The sequence below is a fragment of the Oncorhynchus gorbuscha genome, unplaced genomic scaffold (assembly GCF_021184085.1).
Source record: "Oncorhynchus gorbuscha isolate QuinsamMale2020 ecotype Even-year unplaced genomic scaffold, OgorEven_v1.0 Un_scaffold_541, whole genome shotgun sequence".
NCBI lineage: Eukaryota > Metazoa > Chordata > Actinopteri > Salmoniformes > Salmonidae > Oncorhynchus > Oncorhynchus gorbuscha.
The window spans coordinates 235499-260934 of record NW_025745368.1 but is presented as its reverse complement, the minus strand read 5'-3'; the positions used below and the strand labels follow the sequence as shown (position 1 = coordinate 260934).

Below are 25436 nucleotides of genomic sequence, written 5' to 3'. Positions count from 1 at the left end.
GTAACTCTACATATTAACCCCCACCACGCTGAACACTGTAACTCTACATATTAACCCCCACCATGCTGAACACTATGTAACTCTACATATTAACCCCCACCATGCTGAACACTATGTAACTCTACATATTAACCCCCACCATGCTGAACACTATGTAACTCTACATATTAACCCCCACCATGCTGAACACTATGTAACTCTACATATTAACCCCCACCACGCTGAACACTATGTAACTCTACATATTAACCCCCACCACGCTGAACACTATGTAACTCTACATATTAACCCCCACCATGCTGAACACTATGTAACTCTACATATTAAGCCCCACCATGCTGAACACTATGTAACTCTACATATTAACCCCCACCATGCTGAACACTATGAACACTATTAACCACTGACCCCACCATGCTGAACACTATGTAACTCACATATTAACCCCACCATGCTGAACACTATGTAACTCTACATATTAACCCCCACCATGCTGAACACTATGTAACTCTACATATTAACCCCCACCATGCTGAACACTAACACTGTAACTCTACATATTAACCCCCACCATGCTGAACACTATGTAACTCTACATATTAACCACTGACCCCACCATGCTGAACATATTAACCCCCCCCACCATGCTGAACACTATGTAACTCTACATATTAACCCCCACCATGCTGAACACTATGTAACTCTACATATTAACCACCACCACGCTGAACACTATGTAACTCTACATATTAACCCCCACCCCCATGCTGAACACTATGTAACTCTACATATTAACCCCCACCATGCTGAACACCTATGTAACTATGTAACTCGACATATTAACCACTGACCCCACCATGCTGAACACTATGTAACTCTACATATTAACCCCCACCACGCTGAACACTATGTAACTCTACATATTAACCCCCACCATGCTGAACACTATGTAACTCTACATATTAACCCCCACCACGCTGAACACTATGCAACTCTACATATTAACCCCCACCATGCTGAACACTATGTAACTCTACATATTAACCCCCACCATGCTGAACACTATGCAACTCTACATATTAACCACTGACCCCCACCATGCTGAACACTGTGTAACTCTACATATTAACCCCACCACGCTGAACACTATGTAACTCTACATATTAACCCCACCCCACCATGCTGAACACTATGTAACTCTACATATTAACCCCCACACTATGTAACCCTGAACACCATGCTGAACACTATGTAACTCTACATATTAACCCCCACCATGCTGAACACTATGTAACTCTACATATTAACCCCCACCATGCTGAACACTATGTAACTCTACATATGTAACCCCCACCATGCTGATTAACCCCCACCATGCTGAACACTATGTAACTCTACATATTAACCCCCCACCATGCTGAACACTATGTAACTCTACATATTAACCACTGACCCCCACCATGCTGAACACTATGTAACTCTACATATTAACCCCCACCACGCTGAACACTATGTAACTCTACATATTAACCACTGACCCCTATACACCACGCTGAACACTATGTAACTCTACATATTAACCATGCTGAACCCTCTACATATTAACCACCATGCTGAACACTGTAACTCTACATATTAACCCCCACCATGCTGAACACTATGTAACTCTACATATTAACCCCCACCACGCTGAACACTATGCAACTCTACATATTAACCACTGAACCCCACCACCATGCTGAACACTATGTAACTCTACATATTAACCCCCACCATGCTGAACACTATGTAACTCTACATATTAACCCCCACCATGCTGAACACTATGTAACTCTACATATTAACCCCCACCATGCTGAACACTATGTAACTCTACATATTAACCCCCACCATGCTGAACACTATGTCTAAGTCTACATATTAACCACTGACCCCCACCATGCTGAACACTGTAACTCTACATATTAACCCCCACCACCTGAACACTGTAACTGAACACTATGTAACTCTACATATTAACCCCCACCATGCTGAACACTATGTAACTCTACATATTAACCCCCACCATGCTGAACACTATGTAACTCTACATATTAACCCCACCATGCTGAACACTATGTAACTCTACATATTAAGCCCCACCACGCTGAACACTATGTAACTCTACATATTAACCCCCACCATGCTGAACACTATGTAACTCTATATATTAACCCCCACCATGCTGAACACTATGTAACTCGACATATTAACCACTGACCCCACCATGCTGAACACTATGTAACTCTACATATTAACCCCCACCATGCTGAACACTATGCAACTCTACATATTAACCACTGACCCCCACCACGCTGAACACTAACTCTACATATTAACCACTGACCCCTACACCACGCTGAACACTGTAACTCTACATATTAACCCCCACCACGCTGAACACTGTAACTCTACATATTAACCCCCACCATATATGTAACCCCCACCATGCTGAACACTATGTAACTCTACATATTAACCCCCACCATGCTGAACACTGAACACTATGTAACTCTACATATTAACCCCCACCATGCTGAACACTATGTAACTCTACATATTAATCCCCACCATGCTGAACACTATGTAACTCTACATATTAACCACTGACCCCACCATGCTGAACACTATGTAACTCTACATATTAACCCCCCCACCACCTGAACACTATGCTGAACCCCCACTGTGTAACTCTACATATTAACCCCCACCATGAACACTGTAACTCTACATATTAACCCCACCACGTGTAAACTCTACATATTAACCCCCACCATGCTGAACACTATGTAACTCTACATATTAACCCCCACCATGCTGAACACTATGCAACTCTACATATTAACCACTGACCCCCACCACGCTGAACACTGTGTAACTCAACATATTAACCCCACCACGCTGAACACTATGCAACTCTACATATTAACCACTGACTCCCACCATGCTGAACACTATGTAACTCTACATATTAACCCCCACCACCCTGAACACTATGCAACTCTACATATTAACCCCCACCATGCTGAACACTATGTAACCTCCACCATGCTGACACTATGTAACCTACATATTAACCCCCACCATGCTGAACACTATGTAACTCTACATATTAACCCCCACCATGCTGAACACTATGTAACTCTACATATTAACCCCCACCATGCTGAACACTATGTAACTCTACATATTAACCACTGACCCCCACCATGCTGAACACTATGTAACTCTACATATTAACCCCCACCATGCTGAACACTATGTAACTCTACATATTAACCCCCACCATGCTGAACACTATGTAACTCTACATATTGATGCTGAACACTATGTAACTCACATATTAACCCCCACCATGCTGAACACTATGTAACTCTACATATTAACCCCCACCATGCTGAACACTATGTAACTCTACATATTAACCCCCACCATGCTGAACACTATGTAACTCTACATATTAACCCCCACCATGCTGAACACTATGTAACTCTACATATTAACCCCCACCATGCTGAACACTATGTAACTCTACATATTAACCCCCACCATGCTGAACACTATGTAACTCTACATATTGACCCCCACCATGCTGAACACTATGTAACTCTACATATTAACCCCCACCATGCTGAACACTATGTAACTCTACATATTAACCCCCACCATGCTGAACACTATGTAACTCTACATATTACCCCCACCATGCTGAACACTATGTAACTCTACATATTAACCCCCACCATGCTGAACACTATGTAACTCTACATATTAACCCCCACCATGCTGAACACTATGTAACTCTACATATTAACCCCCACCATGCTGAACACTATATAACTCTACATATTAACCCCCACCATGCTGAACACTATGTAACTCTACATATTAACCCCACCATGCTGAACACTATGTAACTCTACATATTGACCCCCACCATGCTGAACACTATGTAACTCTACATATTGAACCCCCACCATGCTGAACACTATGTAACTCTACATATTGACCCCCACCATGCTGAACACTATGTAACTCTACATATTAACCCCCACCATGCTGAACACTATGTAACTCTACATATTAACCCCCACCATGCTGAACACTATGTAACTCTACATATTAACCCCCACCATGCTGAACACTATGTAACTCTACATATTAACCCCCACCATGCTGAACACTATGTAACTCTACATATTAACCCCCACCATGCTGAACCCTATGTAACTATACATATTAACCCCCACCATGCTGAACACTATGTAACTCTACATATTAACCCCACCATGCTGAACCCTCTACCATGCTGAACACTATGTAACTCTACATATTAACCCCCACCATGCTGAATACTATGTAACTCTACATATTAACCCCCACCATGCTGAACACTATGTAACTCTACATATTAACCCCCATGCTGAACACTATGTAACTCTACATATTAACCCCCCACCACTGCTGAACACTATGTAACTCTACATATTAACCCCCACCACGCTGAACACTATGTAACTCTACATACCTGCAGGCCTACAATGTAAACCAGGGACTTGTTAGTTATGGAGATCTGACCAAGGAGTTGAGTGACTGGAACCTTGGGGATGGAGGAGTAGAAAGGTACAAACAGGCTGAACACTGGGCCTAGCCTGGAGGAGAGGTGAGGAGGAGAGAGGGGAGGTGAGGAGGGGGAGGTGAGGTGGAGGAGGGAGAGGGGAAGGAGAGGGGGAGGTGAGGAGGAGAGGAGGGAGGTGAAGGAGGAGAGAGGAGAGGGAGGAGGAGGAGAGGAAGGAGAGGGGAGGTGAGGAGGAGAGAGGGGGAGGGGAGGGGAGGGGGGAAGGAGAGAAGAGAGGGGGAAGGAGAGGAGGGAGGGAAGGAGAGTGGAGAGGGGAGGTGAGGAGGAGAGAGGGGAGGAGAGGGGGTGAGGGAGGAGAGGGAGAGGGGAAGGAGAGGAGAGGGAAGGAGAGGGGAGGTGAGGAGAGAGGGAGGAGAGTGGAGAGGGTGAAGGAGAGTGGAGGTGAGGGGAGGAGAGGAGAGGGAGGAGAGAGAGGAGAGAGGGGAGGGAGAGGGGAGGTGAGGAGAGAGAGGAGAGGGGAAGGAGAGAGGAGGAGGGAAGGAGAGAGGGGAGGTGAGGGGAGGAGAGAGGGAGAGTGGAGAGGGTGAAGGAGAGAGAGGGGAGGTGAGGAGAGAGGAGGAGAGGGAAGGAGAGAGGGGAGGAGAGAGGGGAGGGGAGGAGAGGGGAGAGGGGAGGTGAGGAGAGAGGGAGAGGGAAGGAGAGAGGGGAGGTGGAGAGGAGAGAGGGAAGGTGAGGAGGAGAGGGGAGGTGAGGGGGAGAGAGGGGAGGAGGTGAGGAAAGGAGAAGATGGTTAAAACAATGTTCTGTTCACAAACACCACAAACACCAAACCTCTGAGCAGATCTACAGTAAAGTATATTTCTATTAGAGGAAGTAAGAGTGAATCATTATAGACCAGCAGCTAATCAGAGCCCTTATAGTCACTCACACCAGGACACGCACAGTCACCCACACCAGCTCAACCTCAGAGCACCCACACCAGGACACGCACAGTCACCCAGGACACTCACCCACACCAGGACACGCACAGTCACCCACACCAGGACACGCACAGTCACCCACACCAGGACACGCACAGTCACCCACACTCACACACAGTCACTCACACCAGGACACGTCACCCACACCAGGACACACCCACACTCACACCAGGACACGCACAGTCACCCACACAGGACACGCACAGTCACCCACACAGGACACGCACAGTCACCCACACCAGGACACGCACAGTCACCCACACACCAGGACACGCACAGTCACCCACACCAGGACACGCACAGTCACCCACACTCACCCAGGACACGCACAGTCACCCACACACAGTCACCCACACTCACACCAGGACACGCACAGTCACCCACACACACACACAGGACACGCACAGTCACCCACACCAGGACACGTCACCCACACTCACACACAGGACACGCACAGTCACCCACACACAGAGAGCACGCACAGTCACCCACACACACAGTCACCCACACACGAGAGCACGTCACAGTCACCCACACACACACACATGAGGACTTCCAGTCACCCACACACACACACGAGGACTTCACATGAGGACAGTCACCACACACACACACACACACAGAATGGACTTCCACAGTCACACACACACACACACACACACACACACACACACACACACACACACACACACACACACACACACACACACACACACACACACACACACACACACACACACACACACACACACACACCACTACTAGTAATAGTGAGAGCCTGAGGGTATGAATACAGTTCGTATTAAAAGTAGAGAGTAGATTAATTTTGTATGAACTCCACATGAAGGATCAGAATGAGGAACATGACAGCAGCCCAGAGAGGTCATGAGAGGGTCATGAGTAGTGATGGGAGGAGATCGATACAGATACATGTCTAGTTGGCTGTAGCTGCACCAAAACTACAGTAGGTTTCCTTCATAGCGTGTTCTCCATCTTCTTAAATAGGGAGACCCTGTCTGTCTGTCGTAAAGACAAAGACAATACATATTACGACACCTAAGTATGATGATAATATCACCCACGAGGTAAATATCGACACCTAAGTATGATGATAATATCACACCACGAGGCCCCCGGTAATATCACACCACGAGGCCCCCACACCACGAGGCCCCCGGTGGGTCCCCGGTAATATCACACCACGAGGCCCCCCCCCTGGTAATATCACACCACGGTAATATCACACCCCCCTGGTAATATCACACCACGAGGCCCCGGTAATATCACACCACGAGGCCCCAGGTAATATCACACCACGAGGCCCCCGGTAATATCACACCACGAGGTCCCCGGTAATATCACACCACGAGGCCCCCACGGTAATATCACACCATGAGGCCCCCTGGTAATATCACACCACGAGGCCCCACACCACGGTAATATCCCGGTAATATCACCACGAGGCCCCCTCACCCACGAGGCCCCTGGTAATACCACACCACGAGGCCCCCTGGTAATATCACACCACGAGGCCCCCACACCACGAGGCCCCCTGGTAATATCCACACCCCCCTGGTACACACCACGAGGTCCCCGGGCCCCGGTAATATCACACCACGAGGCCCCCACCACGAGGTGGTAATATCACACCACACACCACGAGGCCCCCTGGTAATACCACACCACGAGGCCCCGGTAATTCCACCAGCCCCTAGTCACACCACGATTGGGTCAATGTACTTCTTCCTCTTTACTCTAATTTCTACTCTGTTCACATGAAGAACAGCTGGCATTCAGCCTATTTGTCCTCGATATCATCTGGAGTGCTTGATATCCTTACAAACATGAATACACATGCTGAAAATAATTCACCCTGTTGATCAAATAAATTCATCTTTACACATTTCTGGGTACGGCTGTGGCCTCGTCGGCCCCGTAAAGAGACGCTTAATACACCCACACACCTGGCTCTGGACCCACCCACACACCCCTGAGAGTTAACCACGAGCCCTCCACTGGTGAGTACAGAATAAATGTAGGAGGGGTTTTCTACTCTGTTCACATGAAGAACAGGTGCATTAGACAGGTAAATATCATAAGTGTGTATCCTCTGGGTACTGGCTGTAATTTAGCCTATTCATCTTTAGACAGTCGGCCGTAGCTGACGCAACAGAGGTAAATGATAAGTGTGTGTCTGGGTACTGGCTGTGGCCTCGTCGGCCGTAGCTGACGCAACAGAGAAATGCATCTAATACTTGTTTTAGAGTTTCATTCTCTGGCTGACCTGACACCTGGCTCTGGAGTCACACAGGGGACCAACGGCCCTCCTGAAACACCACTGATGACTGAGAGTTAAGAGCCCTTCCATCTGGTGTGAGTACAGTATCATACAGTATGTGGTTTACACAGGTATGGTACAGTATCATACAGTATGTGGTTTAGACAGGTATGGTACAGTATCATACAGTATGTGGTTTAGACAGGTATGGTACAGTATGTGGTTTAGACAGGTATGGTACAGTATGTGGTTTAGACAGGTATGGTACAGTATGTGGTTTAGACAGGTATGGTACAGTATCATACAGTATACTACCAATGGTGTAACATACGTACAGTAAAAATACATTAAAGTACTACTTCAGTAGTTTTTTGTAGAATCCGTATGTTCAATTTTTATATTTTTGACAATTTTTACTTTTACTTCACTACATTCCTAAACAAAATATTGTATTTTTTACTCCATACATTTTCTGACACCCAAAGTACTCATTACATTTTCAATGCTTAGCAGGACTGGAAAATTGTCAAATTCACGCACTTATCAAGAGCACACGTGGTCATCCCTCCTGCCTCTGGCCTGGAGGACTCACTAAACAATGGTACAGTGATTTATACTTTCACTTTTACCACAAGTATATTTTAGCAATTACATTTACACTTAAATATATTTACAACCAAATACTTTTAGACTTTTACTCAAGTAGTATTTCACTGGCTAACTTTCACTTGAGTCACTTTCTATTAAAAATGTATCTATACTTTTACTAAAGTATGACAATTGGGTACTTTTTCCACCACTGTATAATACAGTATGGAGTTTACACAGGTTTAAACATAGATATTTTTCACAGGAAAGTGAATTTCCCCCACCAATTGTGGGTATATTTTGGGGTTGCAATTACTGCATGAGTGTTATAGAGCAAATGATGCAAGACAAATGGAACACTGCTCTTATTTTGTCCGTTGATTTTAAACAACTGCAAGTGTCCACAATCTTGTGAGGTACACCCGTCTTCACCCAAACCCTCATCTGCTGTGCTTCAGATTTACACTTCCTGTTACTAACCATCATGTCGTGGTCGGAGGGTGTGAACTCCACTCTGAACCTTGACCCCAACACCTCCTCCTCCCTGGTCTGCACCAACCTGTACGACCACCGCCCCGTCGCCCGCGTCCTCATGTCACTCCACTACAGCCTGGTCTTCACGCTCGGCCTCCTAGGTAACGCCCTGGCACTGCACGTCATCAGACCCAACCTGGCCCAGATCAACTCTACCACGCTCTACTCTGCCAACCTGGCCGCCTCCGACGTCCTCTTCACTCTGGCCCTGCCTCTGAGGATAGCCTACTACGCCCTAGGTCAGTGATACTCCCACTACTACGCTCTAGGTCAGTGATACTCCCACTACTACGCCCTAGGTCAGTGATACTCCACCACTACTACGCCCTAGGTCAGTGATACTCCCACTACTACGCTCTAGGTCAGTGATACTCCCACTACTACGCTCTGGGTCAGTGATACTCCCACTACTACACCCTAGGTCAGTGATACTCCACCACTACTACGCCCTAGGTCAGTGATACTCCACCACTACTACGCTCTAGGTCAGTGATACTCCCACTACTACGCCCTAGGTCAGTGATACTCCACCACTACTACGCCCTAGGTCAGTGATACTCCCACTACTACACCCTAGGTCCCTAGGTCAGTGATACTCCCACTACTACACCCTAGGTCAGTGATACTCCACCACTACTACGCCCTAGGTCAGTGATACTCCCACTACTACGCTCTAGGTCAGTGATACTCCCACTACTACACCCTAGGTCAGTGATACTCCCACTACTACACCCTAGGTCAGTGATACTCCCACTACTACACCCTAGGTCAGTGATACTCCACCACTACTACGCTCTAGGTCAGTGATACTCCCACCACTACACCCTAGGTCAGTGATACTCCCACTACTACGCTCTAGGTCAGTGATACTCCCACTACTACGCCCTCTGATACTCCCACTACTACACCCTAGTCAGTGATACTCCCACTACTACACCCTAGGTCAGTGATACTCCACCACTACTACGCCCTAGGTCAGTGATACTCCACCACTACTACGCTCTAGGTCAGTGATACTCCCACTACTACGCCCTAGGTCAGTGATACTCCCACTACTACGCCCTAGGTCAGTGATACTCCCACTACTACGCCCTAGGTCAGTGATACTCCCACTACTACACCCTAGGTCAGTGATACTCCCACTACTACGCCCTAGGTCAGTGATACTCCCACTACTACGCTCTAGGTCAGTGATACTCCCACTACTACACCCTAGGTCAGTGATACTCCCACTACTACACCCTAGGTCAGTGATACTCCCACTACTACACCCTAGGTCAGTGATACTCCACCACTACTACGCTCTAGGTCAGTGATACTCCCACTACTACACCCTAGGTCAGTGATACTCCCACTACTACACCCTAGGTCAGTGATACTCCACACTACTACACCCTAGGTCAGTGATACTCCCACTACTACGCTCTAGGTCAGTGATACTCCACCACTACTACGCCCTAGGTCAGTGATACTCCACTACCACTACGCTCTAGGTCAGTGATACTCCCACTACTACACCCTAGGTCAGTGATACCCTAGGTCAGTGATACTCCCACTACTACACCCTAGGTCAGTGATACTCCCACTACTACGCCCTAGGTCAGTGATACTCCCACTACTACGCCCTAGGTCAGTGATACTCCACCCTAGGTCAGTACTACGCCCTAGGTCAGTGATACTCCACCACTACTACGCTCTAGGTCAGTGATACTCCCACTACTACGCTCTAGGTCAGTGATACTCCACCACTACTACGCTCTAGGTCAGTGATACTCCACCACTACTACGCCCTAGGTCAGTGATACTCCCACTACTACGCTCTAGGTCAGTGATACTCCCACTACTACGCTCTAGGTCAGTGATACTCCCACTACTACACCCTAGGTCAGTGATACTCCCACTACTACACCCTAGGTCAGTGATACTCCACCACTACTACGCCCTAGGTCAGTGATACTCCCACTACTACGCCCTAGGTCAGTGATACTCCCACTACTACACCCTAGGTCAGTGATACTCCCACTACTACACCCTAGGTCAGTGATACTCCCACTACTACGCCTTAGGTCAGTGATACTCCCACTACTACGCCCTAGGTCAGTGATACTCCCACTACTACACCCTAGGTCAGTGATACTCCCACTACTACATCCTAGGTCAGTGATACTCCACCACTACTACGCCCTAGGTCAGTGATACTCCACCACTACTACGCTCTAGGTCAGTGATACTCCCACTACTACACCCTAGGTCAGTGATACTCCACCACTACTACGCCTTAGGTCAGTGATACTCCCACTACTACGCCCTAGGTCAGTGATACTCCCACTACTACGCTCTAGGTCAGTGATACTCCACCACTACTACGCCCTAGGTCAGTGATACTCCACCACTACTACACCCTAGGTCAGTGATACTCCACCACTACTACACCCTAGGTCAGTGATACTCCACCACTACTACACCCTAGGTCAGTGATACTCCACCACTACTACACTCTAGGTCAGTGATACTCCACTACCACTACACCCTAGGTCAGTGATACTCCCACTACTACACCCTAGGTCAGTGATACTCCCACTACTACACCCTAGGTCAGTGATACTCCCACTACTACACCCTAGGTCAGTGATACTCCCACTACTACGCCCTAGGTCAGTGATACTCCCACTACTACACCCTAGGTCAGTGATACTCCCACTACTACACCCTAGGTCAGTGATACTCCCACTACTACACCCTAGGTCAGTGATACTCCCACTACTACACCCTAGGTCAGTGATACTCCCACTACTACACCCTAGGTCAGTGATACTCCACCACTACTACACCCTAGGTCAGTGATACTCCACCACTACTACGCCCTAGGTCAGTGATACTCCACTACCACTACACCCTAGGTCAGTGATACTCCCACTACTACACCCTAGGTCAGTGATACTCCCACTACTACACCCTAGGTCAGTGATACTCCCACTACTACACCCTAGGTCAGTGATACTCCCACTACTACACCCTAGGTCAGTGATACTCCCACTACTACGCCCTAGGTCAGTGATACTCCCACTACTACACCCTAGGTCAGTGATACTCCACTACCACTACACCCTAGGTCAGTGATACTCCCACTACCACTACACCCTAGGTCAGTGATACTCCCACTACTACACCCTAGGTCAGTGATACTCCCACTACTACACCCTAGGTCAGTGATACTCCACCACTACTACACCCTAGGTCAGTGATACTCCACCACTACTACACCCTAGGTCAGTGATACTCCACTACCACTACACCCTAGGTCAGTGATACTCCCACTACCACTACACCCTAGGTCAGTGATACTCCCTCTACGACGCCCTAGGTCAGTGATACTCCCACTACTACGCCCTAGGTCAGTGATACTCCCACTACTACACCCTAGGTCAGTGATACTCCACCACTACTACGCCCTAGGTCAGTGATACTCCCACTACTACGCCCTAGGTCAGTGATACTCCCACTACTACACCCTAGGTCAGTGATACTCCCACTACTACGCCCTAGGTCAGTGATACTCCCACTACTACGCCTTAGGTCAGTGATACTCCACCACTACTACGCCCTAGGTCAGTGATACTCCACCACTACTACGCCCTAGGTCAGTGATACTCCACCACTACTACGCCCTAGGTCAGTGATACTCCACCACTACTACGCCCTAGGTCAGTGATACTCCACCACTACTACGCCCTAGGTCAGTGATACTCCACCACTACTACACCCTAGGTCAGTGATACTCCACCACTACTACGCTCTAGGTCAGTGATACTCCACCACTACTACACCCTAAGTCAGTGATACTCCACCACTACTACACCCTAAGTCAGTGATACTCCACCACTACTACACCCTAAGTCAGTGATACTCCACCACTACTACACCCTAGGTCGGTGATACTCCCACTACGTCCTATAGGTCGGTGAGTATAGTTGTTTTGAAGTAATTTAAAACAAACAACTAAAAGCAGATCGTAGGTATGTAGAAATGATACTGGGCCTTCAGAAAGTGTTCACGCCCTCCACTTCTTCCACATTTTGTTGTTAAAACACAATAACCCATAATGACAAAGTGAAAACATGAGTTGACATTTTTGCAAATGTATTGAAAATGAACTCTTGGAAATATCTAATTTGCATAAGTATTCAAACCCCTGAGTCAATACTTTGTAGAAGCACCGATTACAGCTGTGAGTCTTTCTGGGTAAATCTCTAAGAGCTTTGCACACCTGGATTGTACAATATTTGCACATTATTCTAAAATAAAAAATAAATAAAAAACTGTCAAATTGACTGACCACTGATAGACAGCCATTTTCAAGTCTTGCCATAGATTTAAGACGATGTAAGTTAAGTTAAAACTATGCCACTCAGGAAGAATCAATGTCTTCTTGGTAAGCAACCCCAGTGTAGATTTGGCCTTGTGTTTTAGGTTATTGTCCTGCTGAAAGGTGAATTTGTCTCCCAGTGTCTGTTGGAAAGTAGACTGAACCAGGTTTTAGGATTTTGCATGTGCTTATAGCTGTATTCTGTTTCTTTTTATCCTTAAAAAAAATTCCCTTGTCACTGTCGCTGACAAGCACACCCATAACATGATGCAGCAACCACCATGCTTGAAAATATGAAGAGTGGTACTCAGTGATGAGTTGGATTTGCCCTAAACTTAACACTTTGTATTCAGGAAAGAAAGTTTGATTTTTGGCAAAAAGGTATTACTTAAGTGCCTTGTTGCAAACAGGATGCATGTTTTGTAATACAGGCTTCCTTTTCACTCTGTCATTTAAGTTAGTATTGTGGAGTAACTACAATGTTGTTGATCCATCCTTAGTTCTCATATCACACCCATTATACTCTGTAACTGTTTTAAAGTCACCATTGGCATCATGATGAAATCCGGCAACTGAGCTAGGAAAGATGCCTGAATCTTTGTAGTGACTGGGTGTATTGATTCACCATGCAAAGTGTAATTAATAACTTCACCATGCTCAAAGGGATATTCAATTTCATTGAAAAACCTTCCCTGGTCTTTGTGGTTGAATCTGTGCTTGAAATGTATTACTCGATTGAGGGAATGGGGTACAGAGATGGGGTTGTCATTCAGAGATGATGTAGTCATTCAGAGATGATGTAGTCAATCAGAGATGATGTAGTCAATCAGAGATGATGTAGTCATACAGAGATGATGTAGTCATACAGAGATGATGTAGTCATTCAGAGATGATGTAGTCATACAGAGATGATGTAGTCATTCAGAGATGTAGTCATTCAGAGATGATGTAGTCATACAGAGATGATGTAGTCATTCAGAGATGTAGTCATTCAGAGATGATGTAGTCATACAGAGATGATGTAGTCAATCAGAGATGATGTAGTCAATCAGAGATGGGGTTGGTCATTCAGAGATGATGTAGTCAATCAGAGATGATGTAGTCAATCAGAGATGGGGTTGGTCATTCAGAGATGATGTAGTCAATCAGAGATGATGTAGTCAATCAGAGATGGGGTTGGTCATTCAGAGATGATGTAGTCAATCAGAGATGATGTAGTCAATCAGAGATGGGGTTGGTCATTCATAGATGATGTAGTCATACAGAGATGATGTAGTCATACAGAGATGATGTAGTCAATCAGAGATGATGTAGTCAATCAGAAATGATGTAGTCATACAGAGATGATGTAGTCATTCAGAGATGATGTAGTCATTCAGAGATGATGTAGTCATTCAGAGATGGGGTTGTCATTCAGAGATGAGGTAGTCAATCAGAGATGAGGTTGTCAATCAGAGATGATGTAGTCATTCAGAGATGATATAGTCATTCAGAGATGTAGTCATACAGAGATGATGTAGTCATTCAGAGATGATGTAGTCATACAGAGATGATGTAGTCATTCAGAGATGTAGTCATTCAGAGATGATGTAGTCATTCAGAGATGATGTAGTCATTCAGAGATGATGTAGTCATTCAGAGATGAGGTAGTCATTCAGAGATGAGGTAGTCAATCAGAGATGATGTAGTCATTCAGAGATGATGTAGTCATTCAGAGATGTAGTCATACAGAGATGATGTAGTCATACAGAGATGATGTAGTTTACACAGGTATGATAGTCTAATACAGTATGTAGTTTACACAGGTATGATAGTCTAATACAGTAGTGTAGTTTACACAGGTATGTTAGTCTAATACAGCATGTAGTTTACACAGGTATGTTAGTCTAATACAGTATGTAGTTTACACAGGTATGATGGTCTAATACAGTAGTGTAGTTTACACAGGTATGACAGTCTAATACAGTAGTGTAGTTTACACAGGTATGACAGTCTAATACAGTAGTGTAGTTTACACAGGTATGACAGTCTAATTACTCAAGTAATATGTTACCAGGTGGCTTTCACTTTTACTCAAGTAGTATTTTACCAGGTGACTTTCACTTTTACTCAAGTAGTATTTTACTGGGTGGCTTTCACTTTTACTCAAGTAGTATTTTACCAGGTGGCTTTCACTTTTACTCAAGTAGTATTTTACCAGGTGGCTTTCACTTTTACTCAAGTAGTATTTTACCAGGTGGCTTTCACTTTTACTCAAGTAGTATTTTACCGGGTGATTTTCACTTGAGTCATTTTCTATTAACGTATCTTTACATTTACACAAGTATGACGTTTGGGAACTTTTTCCACCACTGGGTGTGACTACTTTCTGAAGACACAGTAGGTTTTTAAATGTAGGTGGAGAATATCCACACAGACACTTTATCCTGAGAGACAGATCCCCGTAGCCCAGGCGTCTTGTTATGTTCCAGAAGTGGACTAACCTCTCTTGGTAATCTTTGAGTCTCCCTGCCTCTAGGTTTCCACTGGCCCCTGGGGGAGACCCTGTGTCGGGTCACCGCCCTTCTGTTCTACGTCAACACCTACGCAGGGGTCAATTTCATGACCTGCCTGGCCGTAGACCGCTTCGTAGCAGTGGTTCTCCCTCTACGTTACACCAGGCTCTGCCGGGCCAGGACCATCCGCTACGTCTGCGTAGGGGTGTGGGTTCTAGTCCTGGTCCAGACGTTACCCCTCCTCTCCGTGACCATGACCCGGGCCGAGCCGGACGGGACCACCACCTGCATGGAGTACCCCAACTTTGAGAACGGGGCCGTGGAGGGACTCCCCTACGTCCTCATTGGAGCCGTCGTCATGGGATACGCCGTTCCCGTTGCAACCATCCTGTGTTGCTACTTGGTGTTGCTTTGGAAGCTGCGGTTGGTGACGAGAAGTAGGGTCGGTGGGCGAGGTCACAGGTCATCGAGGAGCCAGAAGGCGACGGGGGTGATAGCAGGGGTAGTGTTGGTGTTTGTAGTGTGTTTCAGTCCCTATCACATCAACATCCTGCAGTATATGATCCGAAAGCTGAGATACACACCAGACTGTACCGAGCTCCAGGCCTTTCAGGTAGTTGTCTACACACCAGCGGAGGCTGGTGGGAGGAGCTATAGGATGGTGGGCTTATTGTAATGGCTGGAATGGAATGAATGGAACAGAGTCAAACATGTGTTTTCCATCTTTTTCATGTGTTCCATGAATTCCATTCATTACAACGAGCCCTTCCTCCGACAGCGCCTTCTACCAGCCTACACTGACACACAAACATAGGCCTATCTGTTAATATCATTGTATTTGTGTGTGTGTGTGTGTGTGTGTGTGTGTGTGTGTGTGTGTGTGTGTGTGTGTGTGTGTGTGTGTGTGTGTGTGTGTGTGTGTGTGTGTGTGTGTGTGTGTAACGTCCATCTCCAATCCACTGACTCCTCCACTAACCCCTCTCTCCCTCTAATGTCCATCTCTCTCCCTCTAATGTCCATCTCTCTCCCTCTAATGTCCATCTCTCTCCCTCTAATGTCCATCTCTCTCCCTCTAATGTCCATCTCTCTCCCTCTAATGTCCATCTCTCTCCCTCTAATGTCCATCTCTCTCCCTCTAATGTCCATCTCTCTCCCTCTAATGTCCATCTCTCTCCCTCTAATGTCCATCTCTCTCCCTCTAATGTCCATCTCTCTCCCTCTAATGTCCATCTCTCTCCCTCTAATGTCCATCTCTCTCCCTCTAATGTCCATCTCTCTCCCTCTAATGTCCATCTCTCTCCCTCTAATGTCCATCTCTCTCCCTCTAATGTCCATCTCTCTCCCTCTAATGTCCATCTCTCTCCCTCTAATGTCCACCTCTCTCCCTCTAATGTCCATCTCTCTCCCTCCCCTTCAGATGTCTCTACACTTCACTGTGTGTCTCATGAACTTCAACTGCTGCCTGGACCCATTTGTCTACTTCTTTGCCTGTAAGGGTTACAAGAGGAGGGTGATGAAGATGTTGAGGGTTCAGGTCAGCGTCTCTTTCTGGTCCGAACCGGGGAGGACACCCCCTTCAAACGGGGGGGGGACCCGGGACGGGAGGAGCAGGCTGGGTAGCCACACAGCTTGTCCTGTTGCTTTAGATGATCTTACAAAGACCATTCCTGGGCCAGAGACCGAGACAGGACCCAGAGACTGAGACAGGACCCAGAGACCGAGACAGGACCCAGAGACCGAGACAGGACCCAGAGACCGAGACAGGACCCAGAGACCGAGACAGGACCCAGAGACCGAGACAGGACCCAGAGACCGAGACAGGACCCAGAGACCGACAGACCCAGAGACAGGAACCAGAGACCCCTGAGACAGGACCCAGAGACCCCTGAGACAGGAGTCACGTCCAACCAACTACCCCTGATACAGGAGTCACATCCAACCAACTACCCCTGATACAGGAGTCACGTCCAACCAACTACCCCTGATACAGGAGTCACGTCCAACCAACTACCCCTGAGGCAGGAGTCACGTCCAACCAACTACCCCTGATACAGGAGTCACGTCCAACCAACTACCCCTGATACAGGAGTCACGTCCAACCAACTACCCCTGAGGCAGGAGTCACATCCAACCAACTACCCCTGATACAGGAGTCACGTCCAACCAACTACCCCTGATACAGGAGTCACGTCCAACCAACTACCCCTGATACAGGAGTCACGTCCAACCAACTACCCCTGATACAGGAGTCACGTCCAACCAACTACCCCTGAGGCAGGAGTCACATCCAACCAACTACCCCTGAGGCAGGAGTCACGTCCAACCAACTACCCCTGAGGCAGGAGTCACGTCCAACCAACTACCCCTGAGACAGGAGTCACGTCCAACCAACTACCCCTGAGACAGGAGTCACGTCCAACCAACTACCCCTGATACAGGAGTCACATCCAACCAACTACCCCTGAGACAGGAGTCACATCCAACCAACTACCCCTGAGGCAGGAGTCACATCCAACCAACTACCCCATGATACAGGAGTCACATCCAGCCAACTACCCCTGATACAGGAGCCACATCTGGCTGAGTAGCCCCAGAGCCTGTCCTGGTCTCCATGAGATGACCACTACTAGGCCATAGAGACACAGAACCACTAGGTCTAGACCACTACTAGGCCATAGAGACACAGAACCACTAGTCTAGACCACTACTAGGCCATAGAGACACAGAACCACCAGTCTAGACCACTACTAGGCCATAGAGACACAGAACCACCAGTCTAGACCACTACTAGGCCATAGAGACACAGAACCACTAGTCTAGACCACTACTAGGCCATAGAGACACAGAACCACCAGTCTAGACCACTACTAGGCCATAGAGACACAGAACCACCAGTCTAGACCACTACTAGGCCATAGAGACACAGAACCACCAGTCTAGACCACTACTAGGCCATAGAGACACAGAACCACCAGTCTAGACCACTACTAGGCCATAGAGACACAGAACCACCAGTCTAGACCACTACTAGGCCATAGAGACACAGAACCACTAGTCTAGACCACTACTAGGCCATAGAGACACAGAACCACTAGTCTAGACCACTACTAGGCCATAGAGACACAGAACCACTAGTCTAGACCAGTACTAGGCCATAGAGACACAGAACCACTAGTCTAGACCACTACTAGGCCATAGACACAGAACCACCAGTCTAGACCACTACTAGGCCATAGACACAGAACCACCAGTCTAGACCACTACTAGGCCATAGAGACACAGAACCACCAGTCTAGACCACTACTAGGCCATAGAGACACAGAACCACCAGTCTAGACCACTACTAGGCCATAGAGACACAGAACCACCAGTCTAGACCACTACTAGGCCATAGAGACACAGAACCACCAGTCTAGACCACTACTAGGCCATAGAGACACAGAACCACTAGTCTAGACCACTACTAGGCCATAGAGACACAGAACCACTAGTCTAGACCACTACTAGGCCATAGAGACACAGAACCACCAGTCTAGACCACTACTAGGCCATAGAGACACAGAACCACCAGTCTAGACCACTACTAGGCCATAGAGACACAGAACCACCAGTCTAGACCACTACTAGGCCATAGAGACACAGAACCACCAGTCTAGACCACTACTAGGCCATAGAGACACAGAACCACCAGTCTAGACCACTACTAGGCCATAGAGACACAGAACCACTAGTCTAGACCACTACTAGGCCATAGAGACACAGAACCACCAGTCTAGACCACTACTAGGCCATAGAGACACAGAACCACCAGTCTAGACCACTACTAGGCCATAGAGACACAGAACCACCAGTCTAGACCACTACTAGGCCATAGAGACACAGAACCACTAGTCTAGACCACTACTAGGCCATAGAGACACAGAACCACCAGTCTAGACCACTACTAGGCCATAGAGACACAGAACCACTAGTCTAGACCACTACTAGGCCATAGAGACACAGAACCACCAGTCTAGACCACTACTAGGCCATAGAGACACACGTATTTGTCCTGGGTTGTATTCACACCAAACGGAAGAAAAAGGAACTGAAACAGAAAGGGACGACCTGAACTTGTCCAATAAGAAATGCTTGTTTTCATTTGACTTCCTTGCTCACTCTGCTATTTCAAAACGAATGTGAAAAAGATGGAAATCGAGGTCCCATAAACACAAGAAAACAGCAGCGCCTTTACAAGGTTCCAGAACTAAACAGAGCCTTTACAAGGTTCCAGAACTAAACAGAGCCTTTACAAGGTTCCAGAACTAAACAGAGCCTTTACAAGGTTCCAGAACTAAAAGGGCCTCCTAAAGCACAGGATGCTGTATGCAGAGATACAATCCTTTACAAGGTTCTTTTACCAGAACTAAAAGGTTCAGAACAGATGCTGTACTAAACAGAACTAAACAGAGCCTTTACAAGGTTCCAGAACTAAAAGGGCCTCCTACAGAACAGGATGCTGTATGTAGAGATACAATCCTACCTTTACAAGGTTCCAGAACTAAACAGAGCCTTTACAAGGTTCCAGAACTAAAAGGGCCTCCTACAGAACAGGATGCTGTATGTAGAGATACAATCCTACCTTTACTGATTCACCTCGAACATTTCTGTCACATCGATCTTTGTACAGATATTTATGCTTTTCAGAATTAAAATGGTTTCACTTCCCAATACTTACTTTTTAACTGCTGTTTGAAGTGGAATTAAAACCCATTCTATTTCACTGTTTTATTTCACCAAGGTCTGGCCTGTCCCTAAGTTAGCCAGGTATGAAACTAAAAACACAGACAACACACTTCCCTAAAAGAGCAACACAACACTTCTCTCTATGAGGTAAAAGGTCAAGGAGTGCCGGTACTTCCTAGTTTTTCAACATGTGCAGTGTGATGTTTTCATCTAGAACGTATAGGCCTACAGCTGGTTTGGAAGTAGCTGCAGCACATCGAGCCCCTCGTTGACCTCACTGCTCTCTAGTGGTGTTAATACAACGGTACACCTTCAGTGAACAAGTGCACACTTCAAGGAAAGGAGTCCATAGGAGCAAGGGATTGATTTAGGGATTGAGCTCAGGTGTCAAGGACATGTGTGCAGCCCAGTTAGAGGTCCCACTGTGAAGGACAGGTGTAAAGGTAGAGGTACTCACAGTCCGGCAGGCAGCCCAGTTAGAGGTCCCACTGTGAAGGACAGGTGTAAAGGTAGAGGTACTCACAGTCCAGCAGGCAGCCCAGTTAGAGGTCCCACTGTGAAGGACAGGTGTAAAGGTAGAGGTACTCACAGTCCGGCAGGCAGCCCAGTTAGAGGTCCCGCTGTGAAGGACAGGTGTAAAGGTAGAGGTACTCACAGTCCGGCAGACAGCCCAGTTAGAGGTCCCGCTGTGAAGGACAGGTGTAAAGGTAGAGGTACTCACAGTCCGGCAGGCAGCCCAGTTAGAGGTCCCACTGTGAAGCCCAGGTGTAAAGGTAGAGGTACTCACAGTCCGGCAGGCAGCCCAGTTAGAGGTCCCACTGTGAAGGACAGGTGTAAAGGTAGAGGTACTCACAGTCCGGCAGGCAGCTCAGACACCTGGTAGTCAAACAGGTAGAGAAACGCTTCGGACAGCAGGAAGTCCACCAGTGCAGTGAGCACCCACGTCCCAAACAGGAAGGACTACAGGAAGAACCAGGATGTTACAGTTAGGCCTACAGGAAGAGCCAGGATGTTACAGTTAGGCCTACAGGAAGAGCCAGGATGTTACAGTTAGGCCTACAGGAAGTGCCAGGATGTTACAGTTAGGCCTACAGGAAGATCCAGGATGTTACAGTTAGGCCTACAGGAAGAGCCAGGATGTTACAGTTAGGCCTACAGGAAGAGCCAGGATGTTACAGTTAGGCCTACAGGAAGAGCCAGGATGTTACAGTTAGGCCTACAGGAAGAGCCAGGATGTTACAGTTAGGCCTACAGGAAGAGCCAGGATGTTACAGTTAGGCCTACAGGAAGAGCCAGGATGTTACAGTTAGGCCTACAGGAAGAGCCAGGATGTTACAGTTGGGCCTACAGGAAGAACCAGGATGTTACAGTTGGGCCTACAGGAAGAACCAGGATGTTACAGTTAGGACTACAGGAAGAACCAGGATGTTACAGTTAGGCCTACAGGAAGAACCAGGATGTTACAGTTAGGACTACAGGAAGAACCAGGATGTTACAGTTAGGACTACCAGGATGTTACAGTTAGGCCTACAGGAAGAACCAGGATGTTACAGTTAGGACTACAGGAAGTTACAGTTAGGCCTACAGGAAGAACCAGGATGTTACAGTTAGGACTACAGGAAGAGCCAGGATGTTACAAATCAAATCAAATTTTATTTGTCACATACACATGGTTAGCAGATGTTAATGCGAGTGTAGCGAAATGCTTGTGCTTCTAGTTCCGACAATGCAGTGATAACCAACAAGTAATCTAACTAACAATTCCAAAACTACTGTCTTATACACAGTGTAAGGGGATAGGAACATGTACATAAGGATATATGAATGAGTGATGGTACAGAGCAGCATACAGTAGATGGAAGATCGGATGTACAGTATATACATATGAGATGAGTGTGTAGACAAAGTAAACAAAGTGGCATAGTTAAAGTGGCTAGTGATACATGTGTTACATAAGGATGCAGTCGATGTTGTAGAGTACAGTATATACATATGCATATGAGATGAATAATGTAGGGTAAGTAACATTATATAAGGTAGCATTGTTTAAAGTGGCTAGTGATATATTTACATCATTTCCCATCAATTCCCATTATTAAAATGGCTGGAGTTGGGTCAGTGTCAATGACAGTGTGTTGGCAGCAGCCACTCAATGTTAGTGGATGAATAATTACAGTTAGGACTACAGGAAGAACCAAGATGTTACAGTTAGGACTACAGGAAGAACCAGGATTTATCAGTTAGGACTACAATGGAAGAGTTGGGATGTTGACAGTTAGGCCACTCAGGAAGGTGGATTTACAGTTAGGACTACAGGAAGAACCAAGATGTTACAGTTAGGACTACAGGAAGAACCAGGATGTTACAGTTAGGACTACAGGAAGAACCAAGATGTTACAGTTAGGCCTACAGGAAGAGCCAGGATGTTACAGTTAGTACTACAGGAAGAACCAGGATGTTACAGTTAGTACTACAGGAAGAACCAGGATGTTACAGTTAGGACTACAGGAAGAACCAAGATGTTACAGTTAGGCCTACAGGAAGAGCCAGGATGTTACAGTTAGTACTACAGGAAGAACCAGGATGTTACAGTTAGTACTACAGGAAGAACCAGGATGTTACAGTTAGGACTACAGGAAGAACCAAGATGTTACAGTATGAAACAATGACATAACATAAAATCATATCATCATCATGATGATTTGATTAAACAACTGATAATCTGGGCAGCACGACTGCAATAAAGACCAGCTGGAACGCACCCAGTGAGTCTAACATAGGTTTACAAGCTGAAATGAACTTACAGCAAATTTTCTGCTGCCGAACCGTCTCTCCAAGATGCGGAAGTTGTAGATGAGCAGACTGTTGCAGAAGGTGTCCTTTAGGTCCAGACAGATCAGTCTGCCACACACTAACCGCCATACCTTACAGAAGAGGAGGGAGGGTTGTTACACAGTACACACACCACAGAGTTTCTAAACCCAGAGGTGCAACATCACAAGACTTCCGGGAATGCTTGAGAAACAGACTTGGCCGACCAGATTGTAAAATGTGTCCTTAGTTGTTAATTGTCAAGAAATCTAAATGCAAAACTGAGATTTGAGCCAATGTCTTAAGCAGCTGAAACTGTCATTACTACAACCTCGTGAAAGTGGCAATCTGACATGTAATCATTTTAATCAAAAACAACTTTATATCGAAGGAGTGTCTTCGATTTGACAGCCTGCACATGCGCAGTTCGGCACGAATACCATTAAAAGCAGATGACGTGTTCCTGGGCATGAGTTTAGCTAGCCAAAGGTCGGCTACAAGCGTGATCGGGGATTTCTATTGGAGAAGCAGTTCCTGCTTATCTTCATACTGTACTGTCTTTGGCAATATGATCCACAGGAGGAGATAGGAGAGGTTTACGACACTCTCTCTCTCTCTCTTTTCCGCTACCTGGTGCTGCAGCGTGATGGCCTGCAGGCTGTAGGTGAACAGGTGATTGTACTGTGGCAGGAGGGTTAGCACGACAGTCAGACCACTGAGGACCAGGAGGAGACCTTTAGACAGGGGGGCCTTATCTGTGGGGGGAGGCAACCAATCAATCAATCACCTACCTGTAGGGCACAATCAATTTGATACTCTTATCAGAATTTACAGCAGAGTACTTGTTCCTGGTAACGTTATTAACCACATGGGGAAACCACATGCACCGTTCTGTCACTACAGTACTGAGCCAGCATTCAGCGTCGTTTATGAAATGAAACATCGAGCGATATCACGCAATACTAGACATTATGACAACAATGGGAAAGGCTCGAATCGTCGATTGTACGCGTAGAAACGACGATGTGACCCGTTCAAATACTTAGATTCGTCTAGAATGAATGACAGGACCGAGCGAAAACACTCGTACACGAATCAACTAGTCTGGTACTTACCGAGCCCTCGGGAACCGGTAGTCGTGAACATGATGGAAAACGTTAAAAAAAAATATATATAATGACTGTCTGTGTAAAAGGCACTGCAAAATGAAGGTACAAACTTAGCTATAGTAGCTAAAAGTTAGAAAGAAAAAAACCCATCATAGTGAGATAGAGGGGAAAGGGTATCGCGTACGGTGGTCGAGTTCGTCCAAAATTGTTCGAGATTGTTGTTTTTGACACGCAAATCTCGAGATGCACCGAATAAAAATTTCCACATGAGGTCGCTATGTCACTATCAATGGTCAGTAAAGGTTCTCGCTTATATTATAGCTGGTAAAACAGGTCATTGCCAAAATAACAAAACATACACTCAATTTGCATAACTTAAGTAATTGTATTTCTTCACTGGCCCTCGTTTCATTTAATCCATTTGCTGGATACTGTCCTCGTCAGCAGAAAGTGATCAAAGAGAGGTTTTGAGTGGCCTCTATTAAATGAACATCGTCAACAAAACCCCTCCTGACACCTGACGTGTTCTGTGATCAGCTGCCTGTTCTCACCCTCCCAGAGACATGTCAGAGGGTACTGAACAGAAGCTAGCGTTTTCTTCTCCACTCTCCGCATAAAGATCAAACCTCTGCCATCTCCGTGACAGTTGTTCCTGTGAAGAAGAAAAACATGCACCGTAGACACATTACTCATTCATCCTGAGATAAACCTCATCAGACAAGAGAACTTCTACACACACACACACACACACACACACACACACACACACACACACACACACACACACACACACACACACACACACACACACACACACACACACACACTATCATTGGCTGGTTCCCTCCAGAAGCCCTGAAGTGATAATGCATTGTGCGTGGTTTCTTCATCCAGACTAGCGCTCTCCTAAGCACCCTCTGACAGCTTTAAGA

General features: G+C 46.6%; 2 protein-coding genes across 2 annotated transcripts in view; one reads left to right on the top strand and one right to left on the bottom strand.

The window, feature by feature from the left end:
• LOC124018526 (ubiquitin-associated domain-containing protein 2-like) overlaps positions 1-24684 on the bottom strand; it is a 32546-nt gene extending 7862 nt beyond the window's left edge. Inside the window, 5 exon segments of the mRNA XM_046333859.1 lie at positions 4568-4691; positions 21438-21544; positions 23389-23508; positions 24026-24150; positions 24511-24684. Of these exon segments, the coding sequence (XP_046189815.1) occupies positions 4568-4691; positions 21438-21544; positions 23389-23508; positions 24026-24150; positions 24511-24541 (507 nt within the window). The 5' untranslated portion in view covers positions 24542-24684.
• LOC124018525 (G-protein coupled receptor 183-like) lies at positions 7872-17655 on the top strand. The gene is made up of 4 exons (XM_046333858.1): positions 7872-7969; positions 8923-9237; positions 15883-16472; positions 17277-17655. The coding sequence occupies exons 2-4, from the start codon at positions 8949-8951 to the stop codon at positions 17559-17561; spliced, it is 1164 nt and encodes a 387-aa protein (XP_046189814.1). The 5' UTR covers positions 7872-7969; positions 8923-8948; the 3' UTR covers positions 17562-17655.
• Positions 24685-25436: the final 752 nt, after the last annotated feature.